Here is a 27,500-nt window from a genome sequence, read left to right as displayed (position 1 = left end):
TCAGAATTAAAATTCCTCCAAGTAGATGCCAGCAAAAGCATTTTTTCCTAAAAACATACTTGTGACCAAAAAATTTTTAAGTACGTCATGTTTTCTCAATTATATTTTATAGACATGACTTCTCTATTAAAAAATGTCAGTGATAGGCATGGGATATTTCTCAGAAAATCTTTTTGATCATGTAAACACCGCTGTTGAAGATTCTTATTTACTCTAGTACGTAAAGAGCAACAAACACAAATATATTTTATTTTTATTTTGAAAAGTGTATCAGTTGCCTCTTCACATCTGAATGTGACCAAAAAAACATATGCTGGGGCATAGTTCACGGCCCTGCCATGTGTGTGTGCTCTCTGGCTCAAGGTTCGTTGGCCACGTCTGCCTCGGAGGCCGGCTGGGTGCTCTGTGGTCGCCAGCCACCCCTGCTCACAGGCAGCAGCCCCAACATACTCCCACCGCGGTGGGCGAGGGCTAGTGTCTCAGAACCATCACACTGTCACTTGGCACCCGGGACTTCAGTCCAGGTGCCCACTGCTTCCTCACGTGCCGCCTGCCTTATCTGGCTCATACTGCTCGTACTGTTAACCGCATCCAAGCCACAAGGAGAAATCCACAATTCCAGAGTTCTCACAGGCAAAGAGGCACCACCTGCCTGTTGGCTGTGACAGTTTTGACAGTTGGGGAAAGGAATGTGCCTAAGACCCTGTTGGCTGCTAGCCGACCTCCTGCAAACATACCCACATACTGCCGGCCCCTGACTTCTCCAGCCTCTCCAATGTGCCACACCTTCCCTGGGAAGGCTGCACCTGTCTCCCTGTTCTTGAATACCTGCTCATCTCCTGCAATTATTTTTTAATTTCTTTTAACCCCTGTGCATTAGACATTGATGAGTGCAGGATTTCTCCCGACCTCTGTGGAAGTGGAATCTGTGTCAACACGCCTGGCAGCTTTGAGTGTGAGTGTTTCGAAGGCTACGAAAGTGGGTTCATGATGATGAAGAACTGCATGGGTAAGTGTGCCTAAGTTCTTCGCCCTGCAGCCTTGAAACCAGATAGCTCGACCTTGGCTGGGCTCAGAGCTGCTAACAGCACGCTTGGCAAGGGGCTGTGGTGAGAGAGAGAACAGATTTAAATGTCAGACAGGAAATCTGCTCCTAGATAACTCTTGGGGAGCCCCAACCTCTTGGCGCCTTAGCGGCAGTGAGACTGGGTTCTGTTTATTCATAGAATCTAAAACCAACACAGACTAACTGCTCACAAGGGATTCATTTAACACACATGACGCTGTGTGGTGACCCCAGGTTTATATTCAGCCATGCAAATCCCGTGTTATTTTCTTTATTTGTGTGTTATTACAAACTCCCTTGGTACCGCCTACCTTTTGGCCCGCTGTTTAATATTGCGTGACTCACGGGACTCCCCCACACGGGACGCAGAAGGTGATCAGCCTATGATTTTTCTTTTAGTTTTATTACTGATAATGGATGGCGACATACGGTATCTGGAGTTTAGGGTGATATGAAACAAATTGTTTATCTTTTATGAGCATGCTTGCTTCATACAAGTAAGTTCGTTGATAACTCGCTCTTTAAGAATAAAACTTAACCATTTACTTACTGGTACTAGAAAAAGTGAGGGGAGCGTTACTGCATCTCCTTTTAAAGCCGTGTCTTATTACATTTGAGTCACACTTAACTCGAATAATAATTCTTTTTCTCCCATGCTGTGTGCGCGACTGTTTTTCCCTCAGAGTTCTTTAATGGATCTCACGTTTTTACCTTTCAGACATTGACGAATGTGAACGTAACCCTCTCCTTTGTAGGGGTGGCACCTGTATGAACACGGAGGGCAGCTTTCAGTGTGACTGCCCACTGGGACACGAGCTGTCACCGTCACGTGAGGATTGTGTGGGTGAGTCTGTCTCCACAAGCACATAAGCCAACCCAGCTCACTTGGCACTAAGATAGTAAAGATCAAGGGTCAAGTCTAACGCGTTGTCTGCGGCACGTGAAATCTTAGCTGGTTAAAAGTTGAAACTTCAGAGCCTCTCCATTGTATCTTTAGAGAGCGCCTCAGTGACACAAAGAGGCCAGCGTTGTCCTGGTTACCCCCGTTTTCATTATAAGTGCACTTGAAAGTATCTTGCATGAGGGACCCCGTGGAAGGCCACGTGATTGCCTCCTCCAGAGAGGACAAAATAGCAAAGCGGTTGTCGGAAGGGCCTCTCCCTGGTTGTTCACCTGTGCATCCACCTGTCATCCAGTCAGCAGAGTCCGCCCCCCATGTCTGTCGTCATGGTGTCTGCTCCTGTGTGTGTGTGAACACAAGAGCTCTCTCCTCCCCGTCTTCTCACAGAAAGCTGAGGGGCAGGGGTGATGTGAGAATGCCAGTGGCTGGTCTTGGAGCTTTGCAGCCTACTGCTTTTTTTGAGTATACAGAGGCCTCTGGGCTTACCGGGCTATAGATACTGGCTTTAAAACCTTCATGTAGCCAGGAAGCATTTTCTTCACCAAAAATCTTTCTTGCAAGTATAAGCAAATAAAATGGTTTAAAACAGACCAGACTGCACAGCCCCATTTCAAAACGTAATTTGAGCACATCTTTCCTCTACACATTTATTTATTCATAAATCATATATGTATCGCTTTGCTAATATATTAGGCGAATCTTAAATCATACACTAAACAGACATTATTATAGGTGAATGTAAAAAGTTAAAAAAAAATTTTTTTAATGTTTATTTATTTTTGAGAGAGACATAGAATGTGAGTGGGTTAGGGGCAGAGAGAGAGGGAGACACAGAATCCAAAGCGGGCTCCAGGCCCTTAGCTGTCGGCACGGAGCCCGATGCGGGGCTGGAACTCACAGTGTGAGATCATGACCCGAGCTGAAGTCGGACACTTAACCGACTAAGCCACCCAGGAGCCCCAAGAATTTAAAAAGTTTTAAATATTTTTATTTCATTTTAATGGTGGTACTAAAATTTTTTAAAACATGATTACGGGAATATTTGTTCATCATTGTGATGCAGTGAATCAGAGATCTGTTTCTGTGTTCAGTTTATTTTGTTAGTTTTTGTGGATCCTATAGCTGGAAAAAGTACCCCTCAAGGGAATATTGTATAATATAAGATGCATATTTTTGCACACTTAATAAAACATGCATTTAATGATCATAGATTTAAATCCATATGTCACATAGTCTTCTTGGTGATTTTGAGGATTTGGAACGAAGGTCTTGTTTTACCTCATTGTATTGTCATTATTTTTACCTTATATTGTGTGTCACAAGCAGTTTGTATGAGGAAATCTTCCATTCTATCATTTTTCTTGCTGTTCTCTTACAACTGCATTAATAGTAATACTTTATTCCACAGACGTTTGCAGAAGTTTTTATTAGGCGCCTGTGTTTCCTATAAGGGTTAGTTTATTTTAAAGTAGGTGATACAGATCCACCTATGAAGGCACACTAAACACACAAACTAGTGAGGGCCCTGGTATCAGCCTCTGTGACTTGTGGGATCAGCCATCTTCCCTCGGGATACTTGACGTCATTGAGGCTCCTCTTGGCCATCTAATAAAGAGCAGGTGAGCATGCCAGTGTAAATTCGTATATTAAATATTAGTAACTTTTATGTCTGGCATGTGCTAAACGTACATGGTCCAACATTCACTATCCACATGTGGCCACTTAAATTTAATTAAAATTTGGTAACATGAAAAATTCAATTCCTGGTGCACCCGGCTGGCTCAATCAGTTTTGATCTTGGGGTCGTGAGTTCAAGCCCCACAGGGGGCAAAGAGCTTACTTTTAAAAAATTAAATTAAAATTAAATTGAAAAAATGAATTTCATTCATTCTGTTCGTGTTTGAAATGCTCTATAGCAGATACATATTGGGATAGCAGAGATACAGAGTTTTACTTACAGTGCAGTTTTAGATAGAAATAATAGAAATGTAGATTCCAGCATCTTCTTTGAACACCCCAGGAAATCATCTTACTTCCCCCTGAAGAACACAAACCCCATGGGGTGCCTGGGTGGTTCAGTGGGTTGGGTGTTTGACTTCGGCTCAGGTCATGATCTCACAGTTCGTGAGTTTGAACCCTGAATCAGGCTCTGTACTGACAGCTCAGAGCCTGGAGCCTGCTTCAGATCCTCTGCCTCCTCTCTCTGCCCTTCCCCCACTCATTCTCCCTCTCTCTCTCCCTGTCTCTCTGTCTACCTCTCTCTCTCTCTCTCTCTCTCTCTCTCTCTCTCTCTCTTTCTCTCTCTCTCTCTCTCAAAAATAAATAAACATTGGAGCACCTGGGTGCCTCACCTAGTTGAGCATCTGACTTTGGCTCAGATAACAATTTCACAGCTGATGGGTTCGAGCCCAGCCTCGGGCTCTGGGCTGACAGCTCAGAGCCTGGAGCCTGCTTCAGATTCTGTGTCCTTCTCTTGCTCTGTCCCTCCCCCGCTCACACAGACTCTCTCTCTCTCTCTCTCTCTCTCTCTCTCTCTCTCTCTCTCTCTCGATCTCTCTCAAGAATAAACATTAAGAAAATTTAAAAAAATAAACAAACATTAAAATATTTTTAAATAAAAATTACAACAACAAAAAAAGAACACACACCCCTTTGGAGACCGATGCTTCCATGCAACATTTCTTGATACTTTTAAGTGATGTGGTTATTGCAAAAACATTAATTCTGTGTATCTTTTTACAGATATAAATGAATGCTCCCTGAGTGACAATCTCTGTAGAAATGGAAAGTGTGTGAACATGATTGGAACCTATCAGTGTTCCTGTAACCCCGGATACCAGGCCACACCAGACCGACAGGGCTGTACAGGTGCGGGTCAGCCAAGTGGGTCTGGAACTTGTATTTTCCAGATCAGCCTAGGACAGCTCTGGCACTGAATATATTGTAATGAAGCCAGTGGAAGTTCTATGTCCTAAACGTGAATCTAAGCATGGGGACCGGTCTGTAAGATGCCATTGTCTTTATGGCTTTGCAGAGGAATCCCTGGTTTTATCACAGAAAACACCATTAATTCCATAGCTACAATATTTCTGAGTTCTTTAATCTTAGGCTACTGGGGCTAAAGGCCAAATGGAATGATGTCCGAAAGGAAGTAGAAAGAGCTAAGAAAGACCAATGGTAAAATAATAAACCCAACACAGTAATGGGGAGAAAACTCCAAAGCCATTTAAACATTATCTGTTTAAAGAGAAGAAGAAAAATTCCCTGTCTTTTTTTTTCTTTCTTTTTTTTTGTTTAAGGAAGTAGACTTGACAGAGTAATGTGGTTGCAATGTTGTTTTCACAGATATTGACGAATGTATGATCATGAATGGAGGCTGTGACACCCGGTGCACTAATTCAGAAGGCAGCTATGAGTGCAGCTGCAGCGAGGGGTATGCCCTGATGCCAGATGGGAGGTCCTGCGCAGGTACAGAAAGGAAAATATGGAGGCTTTGTACAGCTCATTGATTTTATCTTACAAATCTCACTCCAGGCACTTTGACTGGATCTGGATGGGGAAAAAAATATATATGTGAGCTTAATAAAAGTCTTTCTTGTTTTTATTTAATGCCAATTTTCTGTCATCAGATATTGACGAATGTGAAAATAATCCTGATATCTGTGATGGGGGGCAGTGTACCAACATTCCTGGAGAGTATCGCTGTCTCTGCTATGATGGCTTCATGGCTTCAATGGACATGAAAACATGCATTGGTGGGTACCATAAAAATGGGATAAATCCCATGCACACATTTGCACGCACACACGTGCACATTTGTGCACACGCAAACATGTGAGGGAACAGTTTTTTCAGTTATTTTAAAATTCAAGCCACCATATTTACAAGATGCGAAAGCTGAAATGGAAGAATTATTTGGAAATAATTTTGGAAAATAATACTGTGTCTTGCACATAGATTACATTTTAGCTTTTATCTCTTTATTTCAATATTACGCTCTTCAGTATAAAAGAGAGCTTTTGAATTCCTCGGATGAACAAATACTAACCGAAGTACTGAAAATACGTTTTCTAGATGTGAATGAGTGTGAGTTGAACTCAAACATCTGCATGTTTGGGGAGTGTGAGAACACCAAGGGATCCTTCATTTGCCACTGTCAGCTGGGTTATTCTGTGAAGAAGGGGACCACAGGATGCACAGGTAGGTCTCAAACTTACACCCTCTTGTGCTCTGGCTCCTCCTGTTTCAGAGGCCAACTTGACCATCATTTGTCCCTTTGCCTCTGTTGGGCCATGACGGCACCAGGTCATGACTGGGTCATGAGCACCTGCCCCAGGGCATGTGTGATGATGGGTTTGTGTCCTCTCTGGTCACACACGAAGTGGGGGTGTGGGCCTGCATTCTAGTCCCGGGCATCGCCCACATGGCTGTTTGCTCTTGCAGCATCATTCAGTTTCATAGGAGGAGTGTGGCCCAGACACTTGTCAGGACATAGCACCACGGACCATCCCAGTCGCTTGTTTTTGCAATTCTTCTAACTGGACAAAAATTCATGTGGATTTCTGGTTACACCCTTTTCCTTCCTTCTGCACCATCCTTTCCTCTCTTTTTACCTCTTCTCTTTCTGTTTGCTTTTGCCCTCTCTTCCCTTAGCCCCAGTTGACTTTCCCTCTTCTCTTTTCACTTTCTGTCTTTGCTCACCTCATGCACTTTATCTCTTGCTTCCTTTCTCTGTGAAATATGTTTTGGCCTTCTGCATAAAATGGGTGAGGAAGTCCCAAGTCAGTGCTTTGGACTAGGCCTTCCCCATTGTTCAGTTTAAGACCCTTGTCAGGCATTTTGCTCAAGGCAGGTGGTGGGTGGCTTGGACTGCAGCCTGGCTCTTAAGCTGACACCTCCAGGAACAGGTGAGCAAGGAAGACAGGGTGCTCTGGGTGTTCAGTGCTATGAAGGTCGATGCAAAGCCAATAGTTCTGTGTGCGTGTGTGTGTGTGTGTGTGTGTGTGTGTGTGTGTATTTACATGTGTGATTTTAGCATCTACAACATGTAATCATTGAGCTGGATAGAAAAGATTATTCTTTCTATTCTAGAAAGCTCTGAAGAACCAAAGCTACAGAGTTTATACACACAAATGTGTGTGTACACATGCATAATATGTATACATTTATTTGTATGTATACATGTGTATGCGTGTGTATATACATACTGTTTATTTTCCGGATGGAATCTCCAGTGAATATTTTCACATATTTGCAAATAAATAGATGAATACACACTAAAATGATAATTTTCAAAAACTCTATACTATACTGTATTGATTCTAAAAATGACAGGAATGCACTATTATTTTAAAAGTCAGGCTTCTTTTAATCTTTATGAAACACATGTAACAAATATGAATAGGAAACAATAGGAGAGTCTCACTTTGGAAATACGATTTCTCCTGACATCTGTAACCATGCCTTCTGCATGGACTTTTGTCTGGGCCGAGGCAGCGACGTGGGGAGGGCCTGACACACATATCTGCCTGGGGGCAGTATCCCTGTCTTACCAGAAAATGGCTCTAGGAAAAGACCTCTTTGACTTGGACCATGAACTTCCGAATCTTGTTGGAGGCTACAAAAATTAAAAGTAAAAATGATGTTAATGTTTATTTTTTTTCTGTATCGTTTTAGCTATTTCCATATTGACTTTAAAATGTTACCTGTGCAGAATTATACTTGGAAGTAGAATTAATTAGCCTTGTGTTTAATCTTCATCATATTAACTGTCGCTTCTCAGATGTGGACGAGTGTGAAATTGGTGCCCACAACTGTGACATGCATGCCTCCTGTCTCAACGTCCCGGGAAGCTTCAGGTGTAGCTGCAGAGAAGGCTGGGTTGGAAATGGCATCAAATGTATTGGTGAGTTTGCAAACGTGAACATGCTTTGCTAAGGCATGCAATTCTTAGAGGCTCTTCTTTGCATGGTTGTTAGCCCACATACTGGTATAGGGGCATACTCTTCCTTTCCTGTGTTCTCTTGAAAATTCAAAGACTATCTTCAGTTGTAAGGTAATTCCTGCCTAAGAGTTTCTTTTATCCTTGGAATAAATTATCAAGCCATAGCAGTCTGCCTTGGCACTCTGCTTTTTAATGTGTTGTTGTTCGGTAAAAATTCTGTGACGTGTAGCCAGAAATCCAAACAGATGGATGATGAAAAACGACTAATATGTTTTTCCAGTCTCAGAGAGCAATCAGTGAGACTTAGAACCCAGGGAAATACATGAAGGAAAGGAAAAGGTTTTATCAGATAACCTAAGTCTCTCTCTGCTGAATACCGCCTTCTTAACAGAAAAGAGAATTCTTCTTCCAGAGAAAGCAAAAAGGTTTGCTGGATTCTCGGAGATCTGATTCAAAGAATCAGAGGAGATTGGAGAAGCATTTGCTGTTCTCTAGGTTTTATCAGGGCTGAACTGGAGTCTGATAAGCCTTTTGTAGCTGTGAGGCAGGGGGCTGGATGTCACCCTTGGTGTCGCACAAAGGACAGCTTCACATGCCCGGAGTTTGACATGCCTTCAGAACAAGGCATTTTTCCAACCGGTTAGAATTACCCAGGTCGACTTAAGATAGAAAATAAAACAAGCTGAACTGACCTCCCCAGGATTACTCCTTAAAACCTTAGAATTCCACAGTAAGCCTTAGATCTGTTAACAGTAACATCCACTAATTGGAATATACTGTCTTAGCCATTCAGTTGTTTTATACTTGCCAAATGTTTATGAACTGACTATGGAGGTACATGATCACACCTTCCGAATAACTGTGGTAAGTAACATTCTGTGATGGCATCATTCACTTCACTTGCTACCCACTCCTAGCCCAGCCATCACTCTGTCATTATTTGGACAGTCTTTCAGCCATATCCCCATGCCTGTTTTCTAGCCCCGTTGGCTACTGGCTCTCTCTCTTGTAGCCTCCATATTTTGTGCTTGTCCGTCCATCACTCTGGCCAACTATTGCAAAATACAGAAGATTTAACTGCTACTTCTACTCCAGAATATCATCCAAATTCATTATCTTCTTTCCATCTCCATCTCAGTCATCCCCCTACCCTCCCTTCCTCTGTCTCTGTCTGTCTGTCTGTCTGTCTCTCTCCTGGATGCCAAAAGAACCTGTTCTTATGTCTGCTCATTCATTCACTTGCTGGGCCCGTAATCTATTCTCCACATAGTAGCCAGAAAGACCTTATAAACCATGGATATGATCTCTTTAAAATTGGCATTTTTTAAAAAGTTTTTATTTATTTATTTTGAGAGAAGGAGAAAGAGAGAGAGAGAGATAGAAAGCAGGGGAGGGGCAGAGAGAAAGAGGGAGGTAGAGAATCCCAGGCAGGCTCAACGCTGTCAGCATAGAACCTGACACAGGGCTTAAACTCACGAACTGGGAGATCATGACCTGAGCCCAAACCAAGAGTCAGACACTCAATTGACTGAGCCACCCGCCTCTCCAATTGTCATTTTAATCATTGAATTTAGGACAAACTCTGGCTTCCTTCCCGTGGTTTACAGGACCCTACAGCATCTTCCCCGTACCTCTCGAGCTTCATCTTCCATCAGCCTAGCTCCTGCCTTGTGCTTTGTCACTCTGGCTTCCTTTCTCTAATTTTTTTTTAATCACATTAAGTTCTTTTCCTCCTCAGCATCTTTATAAGTGCTGTTCCCTTTGTAAGGAATACTTTTCCCTACCTCTGCAGCAGGCTGACTCTGACTCATCATTCAGGCCTGAAGTTAACCAAAAACTCTTCAATGGGACCTTCTTTGTTCCTACAATCCAAATTAGATGCCCCTTTTATTTTCTCCTTGCACTTAGTAACATTTCTTCGTGTCACCTAGAACATATTTAATGTAATTTAATTTCCTGTGTCTATTGTTTCTTAATGTTTATGTATTTTGAGAGAGAAGGAGAGAATGTGCGCACACGTGAGTGGGGGAGGGGCGGAGAGAGAGGGAGAGAGAGAGAATCCCAAGTAAGTAGGCTCTGCCCTGTCAGCACAGAGCTCAGTGCAGGGTTCAGTCTCACAAACTGTGAGATGGTGACCTAGCGGAAATGGAGAGTCGGATGATTAACTGTAGCATTTGTCATTTCTACTAGACTAGGCTCCGTGAGATCAAGAATCTGACCTTCGTTTCCTCATCTGTAAAAGGAACTGGAAAACTCTATGCTAATTTTCCCACTCAAAATTCAGTAATTGAGTTTAGAAATTGACCTGTTTTTCGTGATAAAGAAGCCAGCGATCACGTCTGTCCCCAGTGGAGTCCGAGAGAAATCTAGCACTGGTTTTCCTTTTAGCCATTAAAATTCTAGCTTATTGGGTGTCTCACAAATGCTTTTATTAGTCATTTTAGCCTCTGTTTGTAGAACAAACATTTTGGATTGTGGGTCTGAGCTCTTAGATAATTAGAACTGTGACCTTCCAGGTAAGCAAAAACAAATCACATGTGTCCACTTTACATTTAAATTAAGACGAGTGAAAATCGTTCCACGTGTTTAGACGTTTCAGTTGCATTTCTGAACTCTGTTGCTCTGTTCCCTCGGCACACGCAGATCTGGACGAATGTTCGAACGGAACCCACCAGTGTAGCATCAATGCGCAGTGTGTTAACACCCCAGGCTCCTACCGATGTGCCTGCTCTGAAGGGTTCACTGGAGACGGCTTTACCTGTTCAGGTGGGTAAGAATCCTGAGGTGGGTCCTGGCAGAATTTTCATGGAACGTTCCATAAGCTTGCCATATTTGAAGGAAAGTATAGTTAAAGGGGGCCGAAATTCCCTGTCTGTTTTTACATCTTACATACAGGTGAATGTGTATCTTTGTCTTACACTTCACACCAAGGCCAGAACAGTTTTTCGATAATTCCATTTATTACTATCATATACTATTAATGACTATTAATTTATTGTAGTCGTCAATTTACACAGTAGTCAGAAATCCAAGCTGTCTCTGAATCCGAGCCCTTGGAATCAGATTTCACCTGTGCTGCTTACTGTTTTTGTCGCTGTAAGTAAATCATGGAACCTGTGTGGCCTTAATTTCCCCATTTTCAAACAGCCGCAGTAACCATAATAGGACCATTGTTTTTTGTTTTTTGTTTTCGCTAAATGAATGACATGTGGGAAAACTGTTCAGCATCTTAAGATACAGCATTATGTCCAGCCAATGACGGCTATTTCACGTGCTTGTCAGAATCTCCGATCGCCACATGGTATTGAAAGGAAGAAATGAAGTTAACACAAGTCAAGGATTCAGAAAAACACCTCGTAAGAGCTCAGTAAACATTACCTGCTGTTTAGCTGCTGTTCATTATGGATCCCTTGAGAATATAGCACCCACTTAAACTCCTGTGAATGACTGCTTTGTCTTGATGGACATAAAGTAGGAGACAGGTTTGCGGACATCAGTGTTCCTCAGCTGAATGTCAGTGCACACTTTAAGCCCCACGTTAAAAGACTTCTAGCTTTTTTCTTGTTTCTAATTATCGACACTGAGAACACAGACTTATCATTTTCCGTTGCTTTAAGAAAACACACTTATGTCATCTTTAAGGCTTTAATCCTTTAAACCTTGGCTTATTGCCTCTTTCTGAACATTTCTCTGCACCGGGGGATGAAGGAAAGGGCCTGGCTTTGGTGTCAGGGTCGGGGACAGATTGGCTCCCCTGGGCTCCCACCCTGCGGCTGGCCTCTCCTAGCCTCAGGTTATTCCTCTTCTGACCTGCACAGAATTGGCGTACTGAAGGAAAGCATGTGAGGCAGGCAGCCAGCAGCTACCTGCCAGGTATGAGGCCCTGGGTCAACATTGCTTTCTGCCCTGCCCCCCTTTTTCCATTATATAGAATTAAATAAATTGGCTTTCGGGTCTATGAATAATGTCCATTTGCATAATTAAGACAGAAGTATTGAATATAATCGTGGTGACAAGAAAGACACTGTCCTCGTGCTACTTGAACAGCCCTTCTGTGCTTGAAACATACTTGATCTAGTGGAAAAACCGAGTTCATTTACTTGAAAACATAATGTTAGAATAGATACCACTTCAGGGTTCATTTCAATGTTCTTGGTCATCTGTCAGTGATGCCGGTGTCATACTGATGCATCATGTTGGCATTAGAGGGAACTGAGACAGATCTTGGCGACACCTGCCTCCTTCCTGTTAAAGATGTGGTGATTGAATGTTAGAGTATAGGTTCAGCAGCTCTGTTATCAAGTCTTACCCTTGTTTAGGTGAATGTGATTAAGTGTCCTCTCCTGTTAACGAGCACCTGCTGAAGCCAGCAAAAGGGACTTAGCTGGGAAAAACCATGTCAAGACCTCGGGAACCTAATAGAGCTGTAATTTGCTTCTCCCACAGATGTCGATGAGTGCGCAGAAAACATAAATCTCTGTGAAAACGGACAGTGCCTCAACGTCCCGGGTGCATATCGCTGCGAGTGTGAGATGGGCTTCACTCCAGCCTCCGACAGCAGGTCCTGCCAAGGTGGGTCACTGCGATTCCAACTCATTTCCAAGTTGGATCAACTACAGCACACGAAACCGCAGAAAGGGCTGGAGCGGGCCCCACCTGGAAGCAGAATACACAGCACATGCTGCACATATAAAAGTCATTCGTTTAAGCATGGATTATTTTGCCGAATGAATAATGATGAAGGCGGCTTTCATCTCTTATGAAGTTTTCCTGGCCGAGAGCCAACACTTGGAAGTTTGGCTAGTTCCTTTTTTTTTTTTTCTTTTTAACCATTTCTTTTTTTTTGTTTTATTACTAAATGAATGACATGTGGAAAAACTATTCAGCTTTTTAAAAATATGATCTATCTACCCCAGTCACTGCTATTTAATGTTTGTCAAAACCACAGTAGCTCCTTTTGGGCATTTACCTTCATGTTTCGGTCTGCTGTCTGTATGTCTGGGACTGGAAGGTCTCCTCAGGGATGCCTCAAGGCCTGCACCTTTTGCCTGAGAGCAACGTGTCCTTCCCCTCAGTGATGACATCATCCCCCTTTCCTAGAAATGAGACTGGGGACTAGTGTGATCGCTCTCCAAGAAAAAGAATTTGGATTTTCTCTTAAATTAGAGGCTTAAATTAGTTCACTGTATGTACAATTTTGGGCTGTCACTGTGTTCTTTTGGAGTACATGAAAATACACGTGAGGAGAGGAAGAAGATGAAAAACAATGAGTGAATCAGAAGGCTTAGGAAAATTAGTGATTGGTAGAAAACGCTTAACAAAGTAACTCAGGCTAAGCGCTGGGCAAAGATTATAAAAGGAAACCAGATTACAGTTTTTCACTACACTCGCGTCTAATCAAATGACCAGAAATAGCAAATACACACACACACACACACACACACACACACACACACACACACACACACACACACACCCCTCACCAGTAGCAACCAAACAAAACCCAATTATACCATCTAGAAATGGCTCAATTAGAGCCTGTCTCTGCCTCACTACCCGAAGTGGTGCTAAGGAAAGAAGGTGTGCCTAAAAGGTCACTCCATTTTCCATAAATGTCCACCAATTTTCAGAGACTCGGAAGAAGAGAACGAAGACTACCCCCTGGGGAAGATCGTACAAACTGGAAGCATTCATGCTTCCGTGTTGACCTGTTAGATTGAGCAGAGTCTAATGCATTTCATACAAGGTCACTGTAGATTGAGTCCCCCCCCCCCCCCCCCCCGCCTCCAGTCCTGGTTTCTTGTAGGTACCAAAGCCAATTAGTAGAAAATGTGAGTCATTGTGGTTCTGGGATTACATGATTTATTGCTCACCTCCACTTGACAAGAGTTGTTGGGAAAAGGAACAAGGGAGCAGTAGCCAGATACTTTGCTAACAGAAAATTTCAAAAATTAATTCTTTGAGTGTAATAATTTCCTCCTTCATAATTCTTGTCCTTTATCTGTGGCCTTCGCCCTTTCAGACCTTCCCTGAGGTGAGGCTGGACACTGTGTATTTACTACCCTTCCCTCACGTGTTGGTTTTTCACAGTCTGTCATTGCCAGGGAGGGAAATGCCAGCTGCCAGGGCAAGGAGAGTGGCTCACAAGGAGTTCATCTTCGGTGACACCCTGCTCCTCTTTGCTAAACGCCAGGTTTTGAGATCCCAAAAATGTTATTCCATGGTTCTGCCTGTTTCTCCTTGAAGTTGTCTTATCCCTGTCTCTAACATCTGTCTCATCTGCACAGTTTCTCCTGAATTCAGTAATTTAATTTATTCAGGTCTTCTTATTTGATTATAAATATATGCCGCTCTGAAGTGACCCTCTGATCACTATTTTCTCCTCAGCATCTACTTCTCACCACAGAACAATTCCCAGTCTCAGAATTTCTGTAGAGTCCAAGCACTTGGTGCAGTTGGCCCTTTCTCAATATTCTCCACCAAAATGGGAGAATATAAAACCTGGAGAAAGCTCCTCAGGAACAGCTTAGGATTCTGTCAGTGGAGTAAACATGGATGCACACCATTTGGTATCGTGTGTGAAGACAGAGCAGAGGCCAGGTTCATTAGCAGAGGGCACATAGAGCCCAGGGCAGCTCTTCTCATTTTTGTCCCCACTCCTGTTCCGCCTTAGGAAAGTTTGGGCTAACAGAATAGCAGCTCTAATGAAACTTGTGCCCCAGCCTGTCTTCCAAATAATGCCCAGATAAAGATGGGGAGGGGATATCAAAACACTCCATCTAAAGTGTATTAGTGTATAAAACTCCTAGAAGAGCTGACCAAGCAGTGCATACACAGTTTGAAAATATGTGATATGAACTATGCAGGCATCCTGTGGAAGAACAGTGAAAGAACACACAAAAGGTAAAGAACCAACCCAGAGTCGAAGAACACTATCTGGGGAAAGAAAGCACATTTCCCACAGGTGCCTTGTGCCACGGACAACCTTGATACAAACACAGATATGTGTGAACATGTTTGAAGAGATTGTGAATTTTTTTTAATGTTTATTTATTTTTGAGAGAGACAGAGTGTGAGCGGGGCAGTGGAAGGTGGGCAGAGGGAAAGGGGGGGACAGAATCTGAAGCAGGCTCCAGGCTCTGAGCTGTCAGCACAGAGCCCAACATGGGGCTAGAACTCACAAACCATGAGATCATGACCTGAGCCAAAGTCAGATGCTCAACCAACTGAGCCACCCAGGCGCCCGACATTTGAAGAGATTATAAAAATAAGAGAAGACAAAAGGAAAGTGCAGAAGTATGGGAAACAAAAGAAGCGGGTACCACCACAGCAAAATTGGAGAACTATTGAATAGAGATGTCAGAGAACAGAAAAGGTTGAGATGAAAGCATAATTACTACTAGCATAGAGAAAGGGCAAAAATAGGCGAACAAAAACATAGGAACATGAAAGGAGGAAGACGTTAATGTGATTCGAGAAAAGACCAGGGCCATAAACAAGTATAATTGGTGTCCAGGAGGTAGAGAGCTCAAAATAAATAGAGAACAGTACCAAACAGCCACACATTTTCTTGAGATGGAAGAAAGGACCTAAGCCTTATTACTTTGGTTGACTTAAGTTTTAGAGAAGGATAAGGAACCTTCAGGCTCTAGACAGAAAAGGAAAGTCAGGAACAAAACAGAATCATTTGATACTGAAAGACGTGAGAACAATGTCCACAGAGTTCTGAGGTCACGTGACTGGAGGATATTCCACGTCAGCAGTCAGTCAGTTATAAAGTCACGGGGCATATTGTCACATAGGAAATTAATGTAGAGAGAAAACACCTGTGGGCCCTCCCTTATTGGGGGGAAAAACCTTATCAGCAATGCAACACCATCAATTGAGAAATAAATGTAAGAGTTGCAGTGAAAACCTTACTCCATTAAGAATCAATACTAATTACTTCAGAGATTATGGTAAATGCCATAAACATTTAAAAAGTGAAAGTTACAGAAATAACAAAAATGAGTTGGAAGCGAATGCAAATGCTCATTTTCTTACCATTCCTAGCACGGAATCCCTTAATACTGTTTAGAAACTATATTTGAAATTTAACATAAAGGGAAAAGAGGATCAATTTTTAGTGTGTTTCAACAATTCTTAACATTGGAAAGTATTTGAGGAACTGTCGAGATACGTACAAATTGATCTTATGCATAGAAACTCAGCTTCAGTCTGTGAATATGCATAGAGAAGTATTTGGAATAATATTGATCAATCATAATTCTGGGTGGATGGATTTCTGAGTGATTTTCTGCTTTTGCTGCTTTATTTTCTGTGTTGTTTCTGTCCTCCCGATTTGCTGCTAGAACTTTTCTGTATTGTTGACATTTGAGTATGTTTTAATTTTAAAAAAAGGCAGTTTTCTAAAATACCTTATTTTTCACTTGTGTAAATGTAAGTATCACACAATTATTACATTAGTTAAATGGAAGTTATTTCTTTTTAAAATTTTTTTTTCTTTTCAACGTTTTTATTTATTTTGGGGACAGAGAGAGACAGAGCATGAACGGGGGAGGGGCAGAGAGAGAGGGAGACACAGAATCGGAAACAGGCTCCAGGCTCCGAGCCATCCGCCCAGAGCCTGACGCGGGGCTCGAACTCACGGACCGCGAGATCGTGACCTGGCTGAAGTCGGACGCTTAACCGACTGCGCCACCCAGGCGCCCCTGGAAGTTATTTCTAATAAAGGTCATTTAAAAGTCAAATGAATCTGAAGAGGGTTGACAATACAATTCCATTTTCATTTCTAGAGGAACACAGTTCAGTTATCAACTAGTTAAATGAGTCTTTTTTATTCATTTGTGTAAAGAGAATAACTTTGTTTATAGCCTCAACACAAGAAAAGACACATTTATGCACCATTTGGTCTTTACAAATTTTTTAACATGTATTTTGAGACGGTACACACACTGGAGAGCATGAGTGCACAGGTGGGGGAGGGGCAGAGAAAGGGAGACAGGATTCAAAGCAGGCTCCATTCCTTGTGCACAGAGCCCAGTGTGGGGCTCCAACTCACGAACCGTGAGATCACGAACTGAGCCGACACCAAGAGTCGGCTGCTTAACCAGCTGAGCCACCCAGGTGCCCCTGTATGTCAGTTGATCTTTTAAACACAGTTTGAACAAAACTTGAAATCTAATACAGTTAAAACTTACCATTTTTTAACTATCAGGAATGACCAGCAGACCTTTTTTAACTTAAGGTCTGTCTCTCGACCTCATGTTAGCATGACTGGTCTAGTCTAGCCTAGAATGACATACCTGCTTTACATTCTCAGAATATGAGGTCATTTGTGTACAAAAATGTCCAACCTTTTCCTAGGAGTAGAAATACAGAATATTTCTACAGCTGTACACACACATACATGCCTTCATTTTCATATGAATGAGGAAGGGTGACTTCTTTTTTGACTTTGAGTTAAAGCTTCATGGAAGAGTTTCATAAATTTATGACTTCAATGGAGACATTTTAATGAAATTTGTGAGAATGTAGGACAATGGGTGATCTTAATACAGTCTGTTAGAAAAAAAATATTTCCCTGGCTAACACTGAGTTTATGATAACAGATTAGATGACAGGATAATAAAAGTTTTTAAGAAGTTAAACTTGAATACTTAATAATTTTTTTTTTATTTAAAAAAATTTTTTTTTCAAAGTTTATTTATTTTTGGGACAGAGAGAGACAGAGGATGAACAGGGGAAGGGCAGAGAGAGAGGGAGACACAGAATCAGAAACAGGCTCCAGGCTCTGAGCCATCAGCCCAGAGCCTGACGCGGGGCTCGAACTCACGGACCGCAAGATCGTGACCTGGCTGAAGTCGGACGCTTAACCGACTGCGCCACCCAGGCGCCCCAAACTTCAATACTTTAAATGATATCTTTAAATTTAAAATATTATGTTATATACTTTGTATGTTGTGGATGTTTATAAAACATCTCTGTATTAAATTATTAAAATGTTGGAATTTGTTTTTATGTTTAATTTTTTACAATCCTTTGATATGTTTGTATGTAGTTTATTTTTATGACTCAGGCCAACTCTTCTTTTTTAAGTATATTATAACCCAAGATAGTTAAAATGCTCAGTAAAATAAAATATTTCTTTTCGGTCTTGGTTCCATAGATAAACATTAGTCCTTGGCCATTTATGTGGTCTACCGTGTCAAAAAACAAAATTTTTTACTGCAAAACAACATCTGGGGAGATAGAAAAATTTATTAACATTATGTACATTAAATCAAAATGTCTTTGTAAATGAGAGACTACTGTTTTTTTATCTTCAGATATTGATGAATGCTCCTTCCAAAATATTTGTGTGTTTGGAACATGTAATAATTTGCCTGGAATGTTTCATTGTATCTGTGATGATGGTTATGAATTGGACAGAACCGGAGGAAACTGTACAGGTACTGCAAGCTAAGGGCTTGATTGTGTTCGGATTAGTTGAGATGAATGTTTTGTGCTAAGTATACAAATTCCTGAAGTTTCTGCTTAGCTTTCTATATACCTTGTGTTACGCAGTTTTTGGAAAAAGAAATTTACATTATGACACATTTATTTTTAACTATGGAATTGATACATTTTATTTTATTTAAAAATTTTTTTTTCAACGTTTATTTATTTTTGGGACAGAGAAAGACAGAGCATGAACGGGGGAGGGGCAGAGAGAGAGGGAGACACAGAATCGGAAGCAGGCTCCAGGCTCTGAGCCATCTGCCCAGAGCCTGACGCGGGGCTTGAATTCACGGACCGCGAGATCGTGACCTGGCTGAAGTCGGATGCTTAACCGACTGCGCCACCCAGGTGCCCCGGAATTGATAACATTTTTAATATAAGCAACTTAATATTAAATATCTGACATGAAACTAGGAAACTTTCTTTGTATAAATGTGTGTATGTGTATACATATACATATGTAATTTTAGTTAAGCAGATGGTGATGTGTTTTTTTCTTCTTCAGAATTCCAACATTTAATTATTATTCATTCAAGATATTAAGATATTAAATGATACTGTTATGAATATCGTGTGGTTGGTATTACTTGTTGTAGGTATATACAAGGATTTGATCTGTATCTCACTGTGCTGAGGCTTTCCCAAAGATCTTTAACAATTTGCAGTGATTCCACCAAATTCTTTGAAATAGAAGCATGCACAGAGAAAGTAAAGATGCTAATGTGGACATTTTAAATGCTTTTCCTAGATATTGATGAATGTGCAGATCCCATCAACTGCGTCAACGGCCTGTGTGTCAACACTCCTGGTCGCTACGAGTGTAACTGCCCCCCTGATTTCCAGCTGAACCCCACTGGTGTGGGTTGTGTTGGTAAGTGAAGGAGATACAAAACAAACAGAATTATACAGAGTTAAATACTCAGACTTTCTTGGTAGTGCGCTGTGATGAGTACTTGCTACAATTAGTTTGAAAACAAAAGAGTCCATTAAGAAACTCCAGGTTACCAGTAGATATGGTCACTTTTGTCGTGTTTGTCTTCCAATAGTATTTTTAAAACAGGAATTTTTGAGCTACCTGCTCCAACCTCCTCCTGCTTTCACAGACTTGAGAACCAGCACCCCAGGAGGTGCAATAACTTCCTTGGGATCTCAGGGCTTGGAAGGGCAGAGCTGAGGCAGTGTTGAGAGTTGCCTGGCTCCCTGTCCAGTGCATTAGCCAGGACAAAGGGCAGAGTCATTGGAATCTCTGTTTCTCCTTCCCATGAGAAGGGCCATGAAAGGAAATAAATGAAGTGAAGAGAAGAGAGGAGTTGGAGCTGGATGTCATGAGCACCACCACTGGAGTAAAGCAGGTTGAAGGGAAGGAAGGAAGGCAGTCACGAAGGTTTCTGAGTCTCTCATCAACTTTCCTGACGTCTCTGATCAGAAGATAATTGTCCACCTTTTGCTGCCTGCTCTATTTCAGCATCTCAATGAACATTTACCTAGAGGAGTAAATGATCTGGGGAATTGCCTGAGAGAATACCAAAGAAAAAGGCTAAGTCCTTGCTTTAGTAGAAGTCTACCTGCTGTTTTCAGTGTCAAATGATTATACATAATCATTTAGTTATGATTTATGGATACCCCGAGTTCTGACGTTTTAATTCAAAGTCATTCATTTAATAAATATTGAGTGCCTCTATTCCAGCTGCTAGAACTACAACGCAAACAGAGTGAGCACGTTCTCTGCTCTCGTGTTAATGTCCTTGTGCCAGGGAGACAGATAAAAGCAGAAGCACTTCCTTTCACTGGTGGCTGTTGGAGAAGAAGGGTTGTGTTATGTTGGGATGGGGCAGATCCATGAAGGAAGGAGCAAGCCAGTTGCAGCTTGGAGAGGAGAAGCCTCCGAAGGACAGGAACAGCCGGTGCACAGGGCTGTGGGAGGGCAGTGCTGGCATTGGAAACATAGCAGCAAGGGTGTATATAGTAAGAGGAGGGTGAGTGGGGATGAACGTGGGCACAGTTTGAGGACAGGAGTCAGAGAAGGAGCAATAGCCCAGATCACAAAGTGGCTCTCATCCCTAGCTGCAGAGTAACATCCCATTTGAAACCTTAAAAATATGACGATGGTGCTCCATGCCCAGAAATTGAGTCACTGGGGACTCAGTATTGCTTAAAAGCTTTGTTGGAACAAAGGCTATGAACAGGCAACTGATAAAAGGAGAACTCCAGGGGTGCCTGGGTGGCTCAGTGGGTCAGGTGTCTGACTCTTGATTTCAGCTTAGATCATGATCTCACAGTTCATGGGTTCGAGCCCTGCTTTGGACTCCACACTGACAGCACAGAGCATGCCTGGGATTCTCTCTCTCCCTCTCTTCCTCCCTCCCTCCCTCCCTCCCTCCCTCCCTCCCTCCCTCCCTCCTCTCTTTGCCTCTCTCTCTCTCTCTCTCTCTCTCTCTCTCTCTCTCTCTCAAAAATAAATAAACTTAAAAAGAGAGGGCTTCAAAAGTGAACTAACATAAGCAAATGCCCAAAACCATTAGTAATAAGAAAAAAAATCAAAACAATTATATAACTCTAACTTGGTAAGACTGGCAAAACTTTGGAAACTTGGATAATATAAAGTGTTGGTAGGAACATGGACCTTAAGGAGCCTTCTGTTCTACTGTTAGAAGTGGAGACCAAGGTATCCTTGCAGAGAATTTTTTTGAATAACAGCACCCAGATTAACCCTCCAGATATAATCAACTTAGATTTTAATTTTGTTTTTAGAGCAGTTTCTAACTCTTTGTATGGATTGATGCTTCATGGCCTTATTTTTTTTCTTAGAGGTCTTCCAAAGAACAGATACTCATTCTGTCTCACAAGTACCATAATGGTCCATTGGACCCTCTTGTAAGTCTAAGATACATGATGAGATATTAGTGATCTTATTTTTCCTTTGTCTTAAAATGTTTTGCCATTTTATTATTTTAGGTTTTATTTCATCATTACTCATCAGTTAGGTGCAGTGATGCTCAAAACAAAGATGAATTTACACTAAAGTGATAACCATGCCATCACCTCGAAGGTTTGACACAATAGTGAAATAAAACATCAAACACTCCTCCAATTTTCTTACTGTGTTGCCCAGGGGATGGCATTATGTTTTGAGAAGGTATAAAAGAAAGCTAGAGACACTCTATTTGGAATCTTCTTGAAGCATGTATTGAACACAGTTGAGAGTTGATAAGTGTTTCACTTTATGACAAAGAGAAGAAAATTGAATGTGGAAAATGTTTCCCAACTGTCAGGTGGATCAGTTATGAATACAACACAGATTACAGTCTAGATTCCAAAGGTGATGGTGAAATTGATCATAGAAGCAAAATGCTAGGCTGTGTGTCTTCAGAGGCTCATATCCTAGATGAGATTTTTTCCCAATTCAGGAATCAAAAGAGTGAGTAATAGATTTATTTAGATAGAGGAAATATACTATTCTCATGTCTTAGTCAATAGGGAAAACTTCAACATGCCACATTTTACAAGTACCTGAATCATCCAAGGTCCCTATATTCTTTTAGACACCAAGTTTAATTGATTAGGTTCTTAAGGGGACTAACAATGAAGGCAGGTGTTTCGACAAAGGATATTGAAATACAGTATGTAGAAATAAAAATCATTGGATTGACTACTCTAGCTGGTGTTGATAAATCTGAAAATGAAAATGTTTTTATTTGTGGAGCAAAGAAATAAGCTGTCCTTTCCTCATCAAAAAAAGGAGCTGTCCCAGTTTTCAAAAGTGTCTTCAGGCATTGTATTTTAAATGATGCAAGGAAAAGAAGAACAAGAAGTAATGATAAGCTAGAAGCTATTGCAGATGTGTTTGAAATGTGGAATCAGTTTTTTACAAAATGGATTTGTTACAGGTTCATGCATGGCAGCCAGTGGGCAGTTAGTTGCATTCACAGGACCGTTTCAGGCATACATCTTTCCAAAACCAAGAAAATATGGAATAAAAATTTGAGTTAGGATTGAATTCTTATTAGAATTTCTGGTCAAGTTGTTCCACTGTGCCTTTCTTTCTGTACATTATTTTCAAAGTTACTTGTAAAAAGTTGAAAGATGCTTGGGGCACCTGGTGGCTCAGTCGGTTGGGTGTCCGACTTCAGCTCAGGTCATGATCTCACAGTCTGTGGGTTTGAGCCCCGCATCGGCTCTGTGCTGGCAGCTCGGAGCCTGGAGCTTGCTTCGGATTCTGTGTTTCCCTCTCTCTCTGCCCCTCCCCTGCTCATGCTCTGTCTCTGTCTCAAAAATAAATAAAAACATTAAAAAAGTTTAAAAAAAATTGAAAGATACAGATGGTAAATGACAGTGACTCTGTTCCTGATACTGAAGGCTTAGAATATGGAAACACTGTGAACCAGCAATTTGTGTCCTGGTGCTAGACAGCAACAAAAGTAACTCAGAGGCCCATCCAGAGACCTGGGTAAAGATGTCACTGCCACAGTATTTGTGGTAGCAGGGACCTAGAAACCATTTCTGAAGAGTAGATAGATTTTTTAAAAATGACACTTGAACACAGTAGAGTTGACAGATTGAATGTAATAAAAATGGAATGAGATCTGTGACAAAATACCATTTGTGTAAATTTAAGATGTGCTCAAGGAAACAAAAGTACTCCCTTTGCAAGAACTCAGACAAAAAGATACCATTAAACACAGTCAGATGGCTGAGTAGGGGATGTGGAAGGGGAGTGGAAAAGAAGGATAAAAGAGAATGGGAGGGATGAATGAATGCAAACCTAGTAAGAGCAGAACCATGAGTTAGCTTGTATCTCCGCACCTGATTCAGCAACAACAACAAAATGAGAAAAATAAAAATAAATAATAAGAGGCTGCCCAAGTGACTCTCGTGTGCAGCCAGGGATGAAATCTACATCGTAGACCATGGTAAGGACGTGAGATTATGCTGATTGAGAAGGGGAGCCATCGGAAGTCCTTCTGAAGGGTTACTCTGGGTATGGTGGGGAAAGTGGACCGTCGTTGGGTCAAGGACTGAAATCAAGAGATGACATTGACATAGGAGACCTTTTCAGTGGTCCAGGAGCGGCGGTGGTGGCTTGGTTCAAGTTGTAGAGATGGAGGCAGTGGTGAGTAGTCAGACTCCAGACAGATTTTGAAGGTAGAAGTGACAGACTTTAGGGGCACCTGGGTGGCTCAGTCAGTTGGGCATCTGACTTCAGCTCAGGTCGTGATCTCACACTCTGTGAATTTGAGCCCCACATCGGACTCTGTGCTGACAGCTCAAAGCCTGGAGCCTGCTTCGGATTCTGTGTCTCCCTCTCTCTCTCTGCCCCTCCCCTGCTCATGCTCTGTCTCTGTGTCTCAAAAATAAATAAAAACCATGAAAAAATTAAAAAGAAGTGACAGACTTTATTACTGGGTTGAATAAGAGATGAGTAAGAGTCAAAGACTGACTCCAAGGTTTAGGGCTTGAGCAACTGAAAAAAATGAGGGACCTGGTGTTTATTGGGGAAGATACGGAGAGGAATAGAATAGATTTTGTCTGTGGTGGAAGGAATATCAAGAGTTTGATTTTAGATGTGTTAACTTTAACTATTAGCTATCTGAGGTTGAAAAATCAAGGTGGCAGCTGACAGAATGATGTAAGGTTCTAGGGGGGGGTGATGAAAGAACTGTAAATTTCAGAGTTCTCAGCAAAAACACAGTATTTAAAGTGATGGAACTAATGATCTAGATGATAATTATGGATTAGAAAAAGAGGAAGACTGAGATTCTTTGATGTCTTAAGTATCCTCTCTAAAGTTGTTACTGAGTGTCTTTCCCCAAACTCTCAATGTTCTCTGTGCAAACTAAGATGAAACCAGATAATGGAGAGAAGGAGATGGAGTTATCGACATTTCTTTGATTGGATACGTAGGTTTTGATTGACTTCTCCGGGATTTTATTTCCATTATTGATAAACTTATGATTCATATCAATTGATTATAGCAAAATTTTCTTGCATGCAGACTAGTGAAGATAGAGAAGGTCCCAGTTGAACAATTTCTCACAATTTTGTTTGTCAGCAATGTGTATGGATTTCTGAACCTAGGAAAGTCGGTCATAATTTCATTCCTACTATGCAATCTTGGAAAGGTTTAAAGCTAGAGATTGCTTTGTGCTAGAGATTAAAATGAATGTGTGAAATTTGAACTTTGTCATTTGCGCAACCTCTCTCTGAAAAGGAATTCTTGCTAAGGTACAGACGGTTTTAAGCTCCTGTGTTGCTCCACAGACAACCGAGTAGGCAACTGCTACCTGAAGTTTGGTCCTCGAGGAGACGGGAGTCTGTCCTGCAACACCGAGATTGGGGTGGGCGTCAGTCGTTCCTCGTGCTGCTGCTCCCTGGGAAAGGCCTGGGGCAACCCCTGTGAGACGTGCCCCCCTGTCAACAGCAGTGAGTATGGAGCTGGGGAAGAGGAAGGGAACAAACTGGCGGCTGAAGACTCGTTGCCATTTTATTCTTGTGCTGGGGGTGGGGTCTGTGGCAAGGGATCCGAGTTTGACTTTGGACTGATTTCAGTGATTATGCTGAAAGCAGCCAAGAACGTTTTATATAAAAGGAATTACAGTTGTTCTTTTTTCGTTTTCCATGATATGATAAAAAAAAAGTTTTTTAACCACAATCCAGTGTGAATGGTGATGTTATCAGTCCTCTGTGGTAATCACAAAGAAAGCCCATTTCTGAGACTATCTCAGAGTTGGTGGTAGTTTGGGTTCCTAGACATGGTGTATTCCTGAGGTCAGTCAAATGATGTCTGACATTGAAATGCCTTTTCTGATAGGGCCACAGATGAAACTTTTGAATTGTTGAGTCTTTCTGGGTTTTGTTTTGTTTTTGTTTTTGTTTTTACTAGCAAAAAAAGTTGCGATATAAATGGTCTGTGCTGAAGTTTTTTTTTCTTTAATCAAAAACAAATGGTTTTAGTTATTCTGTGTATGTAATTTTTGAAGCAGTGACCGTAATTCAAGTAAAATGTAATATACTTTTAAAATATATTTGCAAAGGCACTAAGGAAAATATAGCTTACCCCTCTTTGGATGTGTATTTTGAGCCCAGCAACTGAAAGATGCCTCTTCATTGTCTCAGCCACTTGAACCATCGATCTCACCTCTCTTCTCTTCTGTGTTTTATAGCTGAATATTACACCCTGTGTCCCGGAGGAGAGGGCTTCAGACCTAACCCCATCACAATCATCTTAGAAGGTGAGTGCACCTCTCATTGTCACCCAGATTTAAACAAGGTAAAGAGTTTAGAGAAAAGCTGGTAGAAAGGTCAGTGTGGAGCAATCTGAATGAGAATAGTTAACAAAATTACAGATGTGCAGTCAGTTACCAAGATGCTGAATTAGCGCTTGTCACTCAGAAAGATAGGAACCATGGCAGTGATCTGCCTGCTCTGCGGAGAAGCTGTCTGTGCAGTCATCTCCAGCTTGCTTTGCTCACTCTTCTCAGATTTTAGTACATTTGCACAACAAAGCCAAAAAAAAAAAACACTCCTGGTCACAAGAAGCCTATCCTCTAAGTATGAATTCACACAGACGCATGGAAGTCTGCGGGTCTTACAGTATCACACATTTGAGAGTTCTAAAAGTGACTCTTGTTCTCGATGGTGGTATTTGTTGTGAGTGAGCTGTCTCTCCTTCCACAGATATTGATGAGTGCCAGGAGTTACCAGGTCTCTGCCAAGGTGGAAACTGCATCAACACTTTTGGGAGCTTCCAGTGCGAGTGCCCGCAGGGTTACTACCTCAGCGAGGAAACCCGCATCTGTGAAGGTGAGCTGCATGGACCCTTAAACGTTAATAGCGCTCTTTAGAATAAAATTACCAGTCAGGCTTGGAGACAAGGGCCCATCCTCATATTCTGTCAAAGGATCTGTTAGCCTGGTCCATAGCTATTATCTTTTCACATCATTGGTGCTCAGTTGGATGATGATAGATAAATTAATTTACAGCTCATTTGCTATAATTTACTATTATTTTTCTCTGAGTGCATGAGTTGAGTATAAATGGCAAAAGCTGGATCAGTATGAAAGCATTCCGTATCAAGTAAGTTATTAGTTCAAATGATGGTACGAGTTATATTTTATACACAGAAAATAGGTAAGCTTGAAGGCAACTATTAAGTTATTATTTTGCATTAATTTTTAAATGTTAAAAGGCATAGTAAGACATTCAAAGATTATGCTGATGCCTTTCTTGCTTCGATCTCATCCCTTCTCACATGGCACAGTAATCTTCCTCTCAGGGGCCTGGCTTCTCCCCGCGGGACTAGGAGCTTCTTGGTCAGAGGCCCACATCTTGGTTCTCTTGGTAGCTACGAGCTCTGACTTAAGATAGAATCTCCATGTTTATTTGCAGAATGAATGAATGAGTGCTTCTAAAAATGAACATTAAACATGTAATATAAGTGTTTCCATTGTAACCTTTCTTTTTTTCATTGTGATTACATTTACTGAAAGGGTTGGAAAAAAATAAAAATTTCTTAATGTCAGAAATTTGGGGAGTTTCTCTTCTGAATGCCTTTTACATTTAAGGAGGCAGTCCTACAACATCTCCTATATTCCATACACAATAAATGGTTTGTTTCAGCCAACTGTTAATGGAGAGGCAACTAGTGCAACTCCCCGGACCAAGAGCGTTGGAATATTCCATTTTGTTGACTTCTATATCTTGTATGTTTCCTTATCAATTTCTGTAGTAGTCATAGTTTCTTCCACATCTCCCAGTATCATTTTTAAGTGCTGATCATGAGCATGTAATCTGGGTGGGAGTTCTCTTTGGTTTCTCATTTTCATATAAATTCGCTCATCCAGGCTGGGCCTGATGAGACCCAGGGGTTCTTCTACGGTGTTGGTAGTTCGTTGCTGGTCCACGTCGTCTGCCATGTTTCAAACCACGTTCCCTCTCCCCACTCTCGCCAGAGTATACGAGTCTCTCCCCATCTCCAGAAATATGAAAATGCCATAACCTTTGTTTTAGAACGTGTTAGGTGAATGCTTCTGGAAGAAGGATGATTTAATAGAGAATAACTAGCATCTGTGATACTTCTGGAATCCGTGAAT

At 41.6% G+C, this 27,500-nt stretch overlaps 1 protein-coding gene and 1 pseudogene across 2 annotated transcripts in view; one reads left to right on the top strand and one right to left on the bottom strand.

Moving 5' to 3' along the window:
• Positions 1-27,500, top strand: part of FBN2 (fibrillin 2) — a 257,700-nt gene that overhangs the window by 184,415 nt on the left and 45,785 nt on the right. For both annotated transcript variants that reach the window (XM_047859972.1, XM_047859981.1), the window contains 14 exons: positions 881-1,009; positions 1,785-1,910; positions 4,710-4,835; positions 5,313-5,435; positions 5,597-5,722; positions 6,042-6,167; positions 7,750-7,872; positions 10,555-10,677; positions 12,358-12,483; positions 18,240-18,362; positions 19,160-19,282; positions 24,670-24,831; positions 25,572-25,640; positions 26,086-26,211. In XM_047859972.1, coding sequence (XP_047715928.1) covers positions 881-1,009; positions 1,785-1,910; positions 4,710-4,835; positions 5,313-5,435; positions 5,597-5,722; positions 6,042-6,167; positions 7,750-7,872; positions 10,555-10,677; positions 12,358-12,483; positions 18,240-18,362; positions 19,160-19,282; positions 24,670-24,831; positions 25,572-25,640; positions 26,086-26,211 — 1,731 coding nt within the window. The remainder of the gene's footprint in view (positions 1-880; positions 1,010-1,784; positions 1,911-4,709; positions 4,836-5,312; positions 5,436-5,596; positions 5,723-6,041; positions 6,168-7,749; positions 7,873-10,554; positions 10,678-12,357; positions 12,484-18,239; positions 18,363-19,159; positions 19,283-24,669; positions 24,832-25,571; positions 25,641-26,085; positions 26,212-27,500) is intronic.
• Positions 27,024-27,323, bottom strand: LOC125166194 (U6 snRNA-associated Sm-like protein LSm3; annotated as a pseudogene).

This window comes from Prionailurus viverrinus, chromosome A1 (genome assembly GCF_022837055.1).
Source record: "Prionailurus viverrinus isolate Anna chromosome A1, UM_Priviv_1.0, whole genome shotgun sequence".
In the NCBI taxonomy this organism is placed as follows: domain Eukaryota; kingdom Metazoa; phylum Chordata; class Mammalia; order Carnivora; family Felidae; genus Prionailurus; species Prionailurus viverrinus.
The sequence above is the reverse complement of the archived record's forward strand: the minus strand, read 5'-3'. Positions and strand labels throughout refer to the sequence as shown.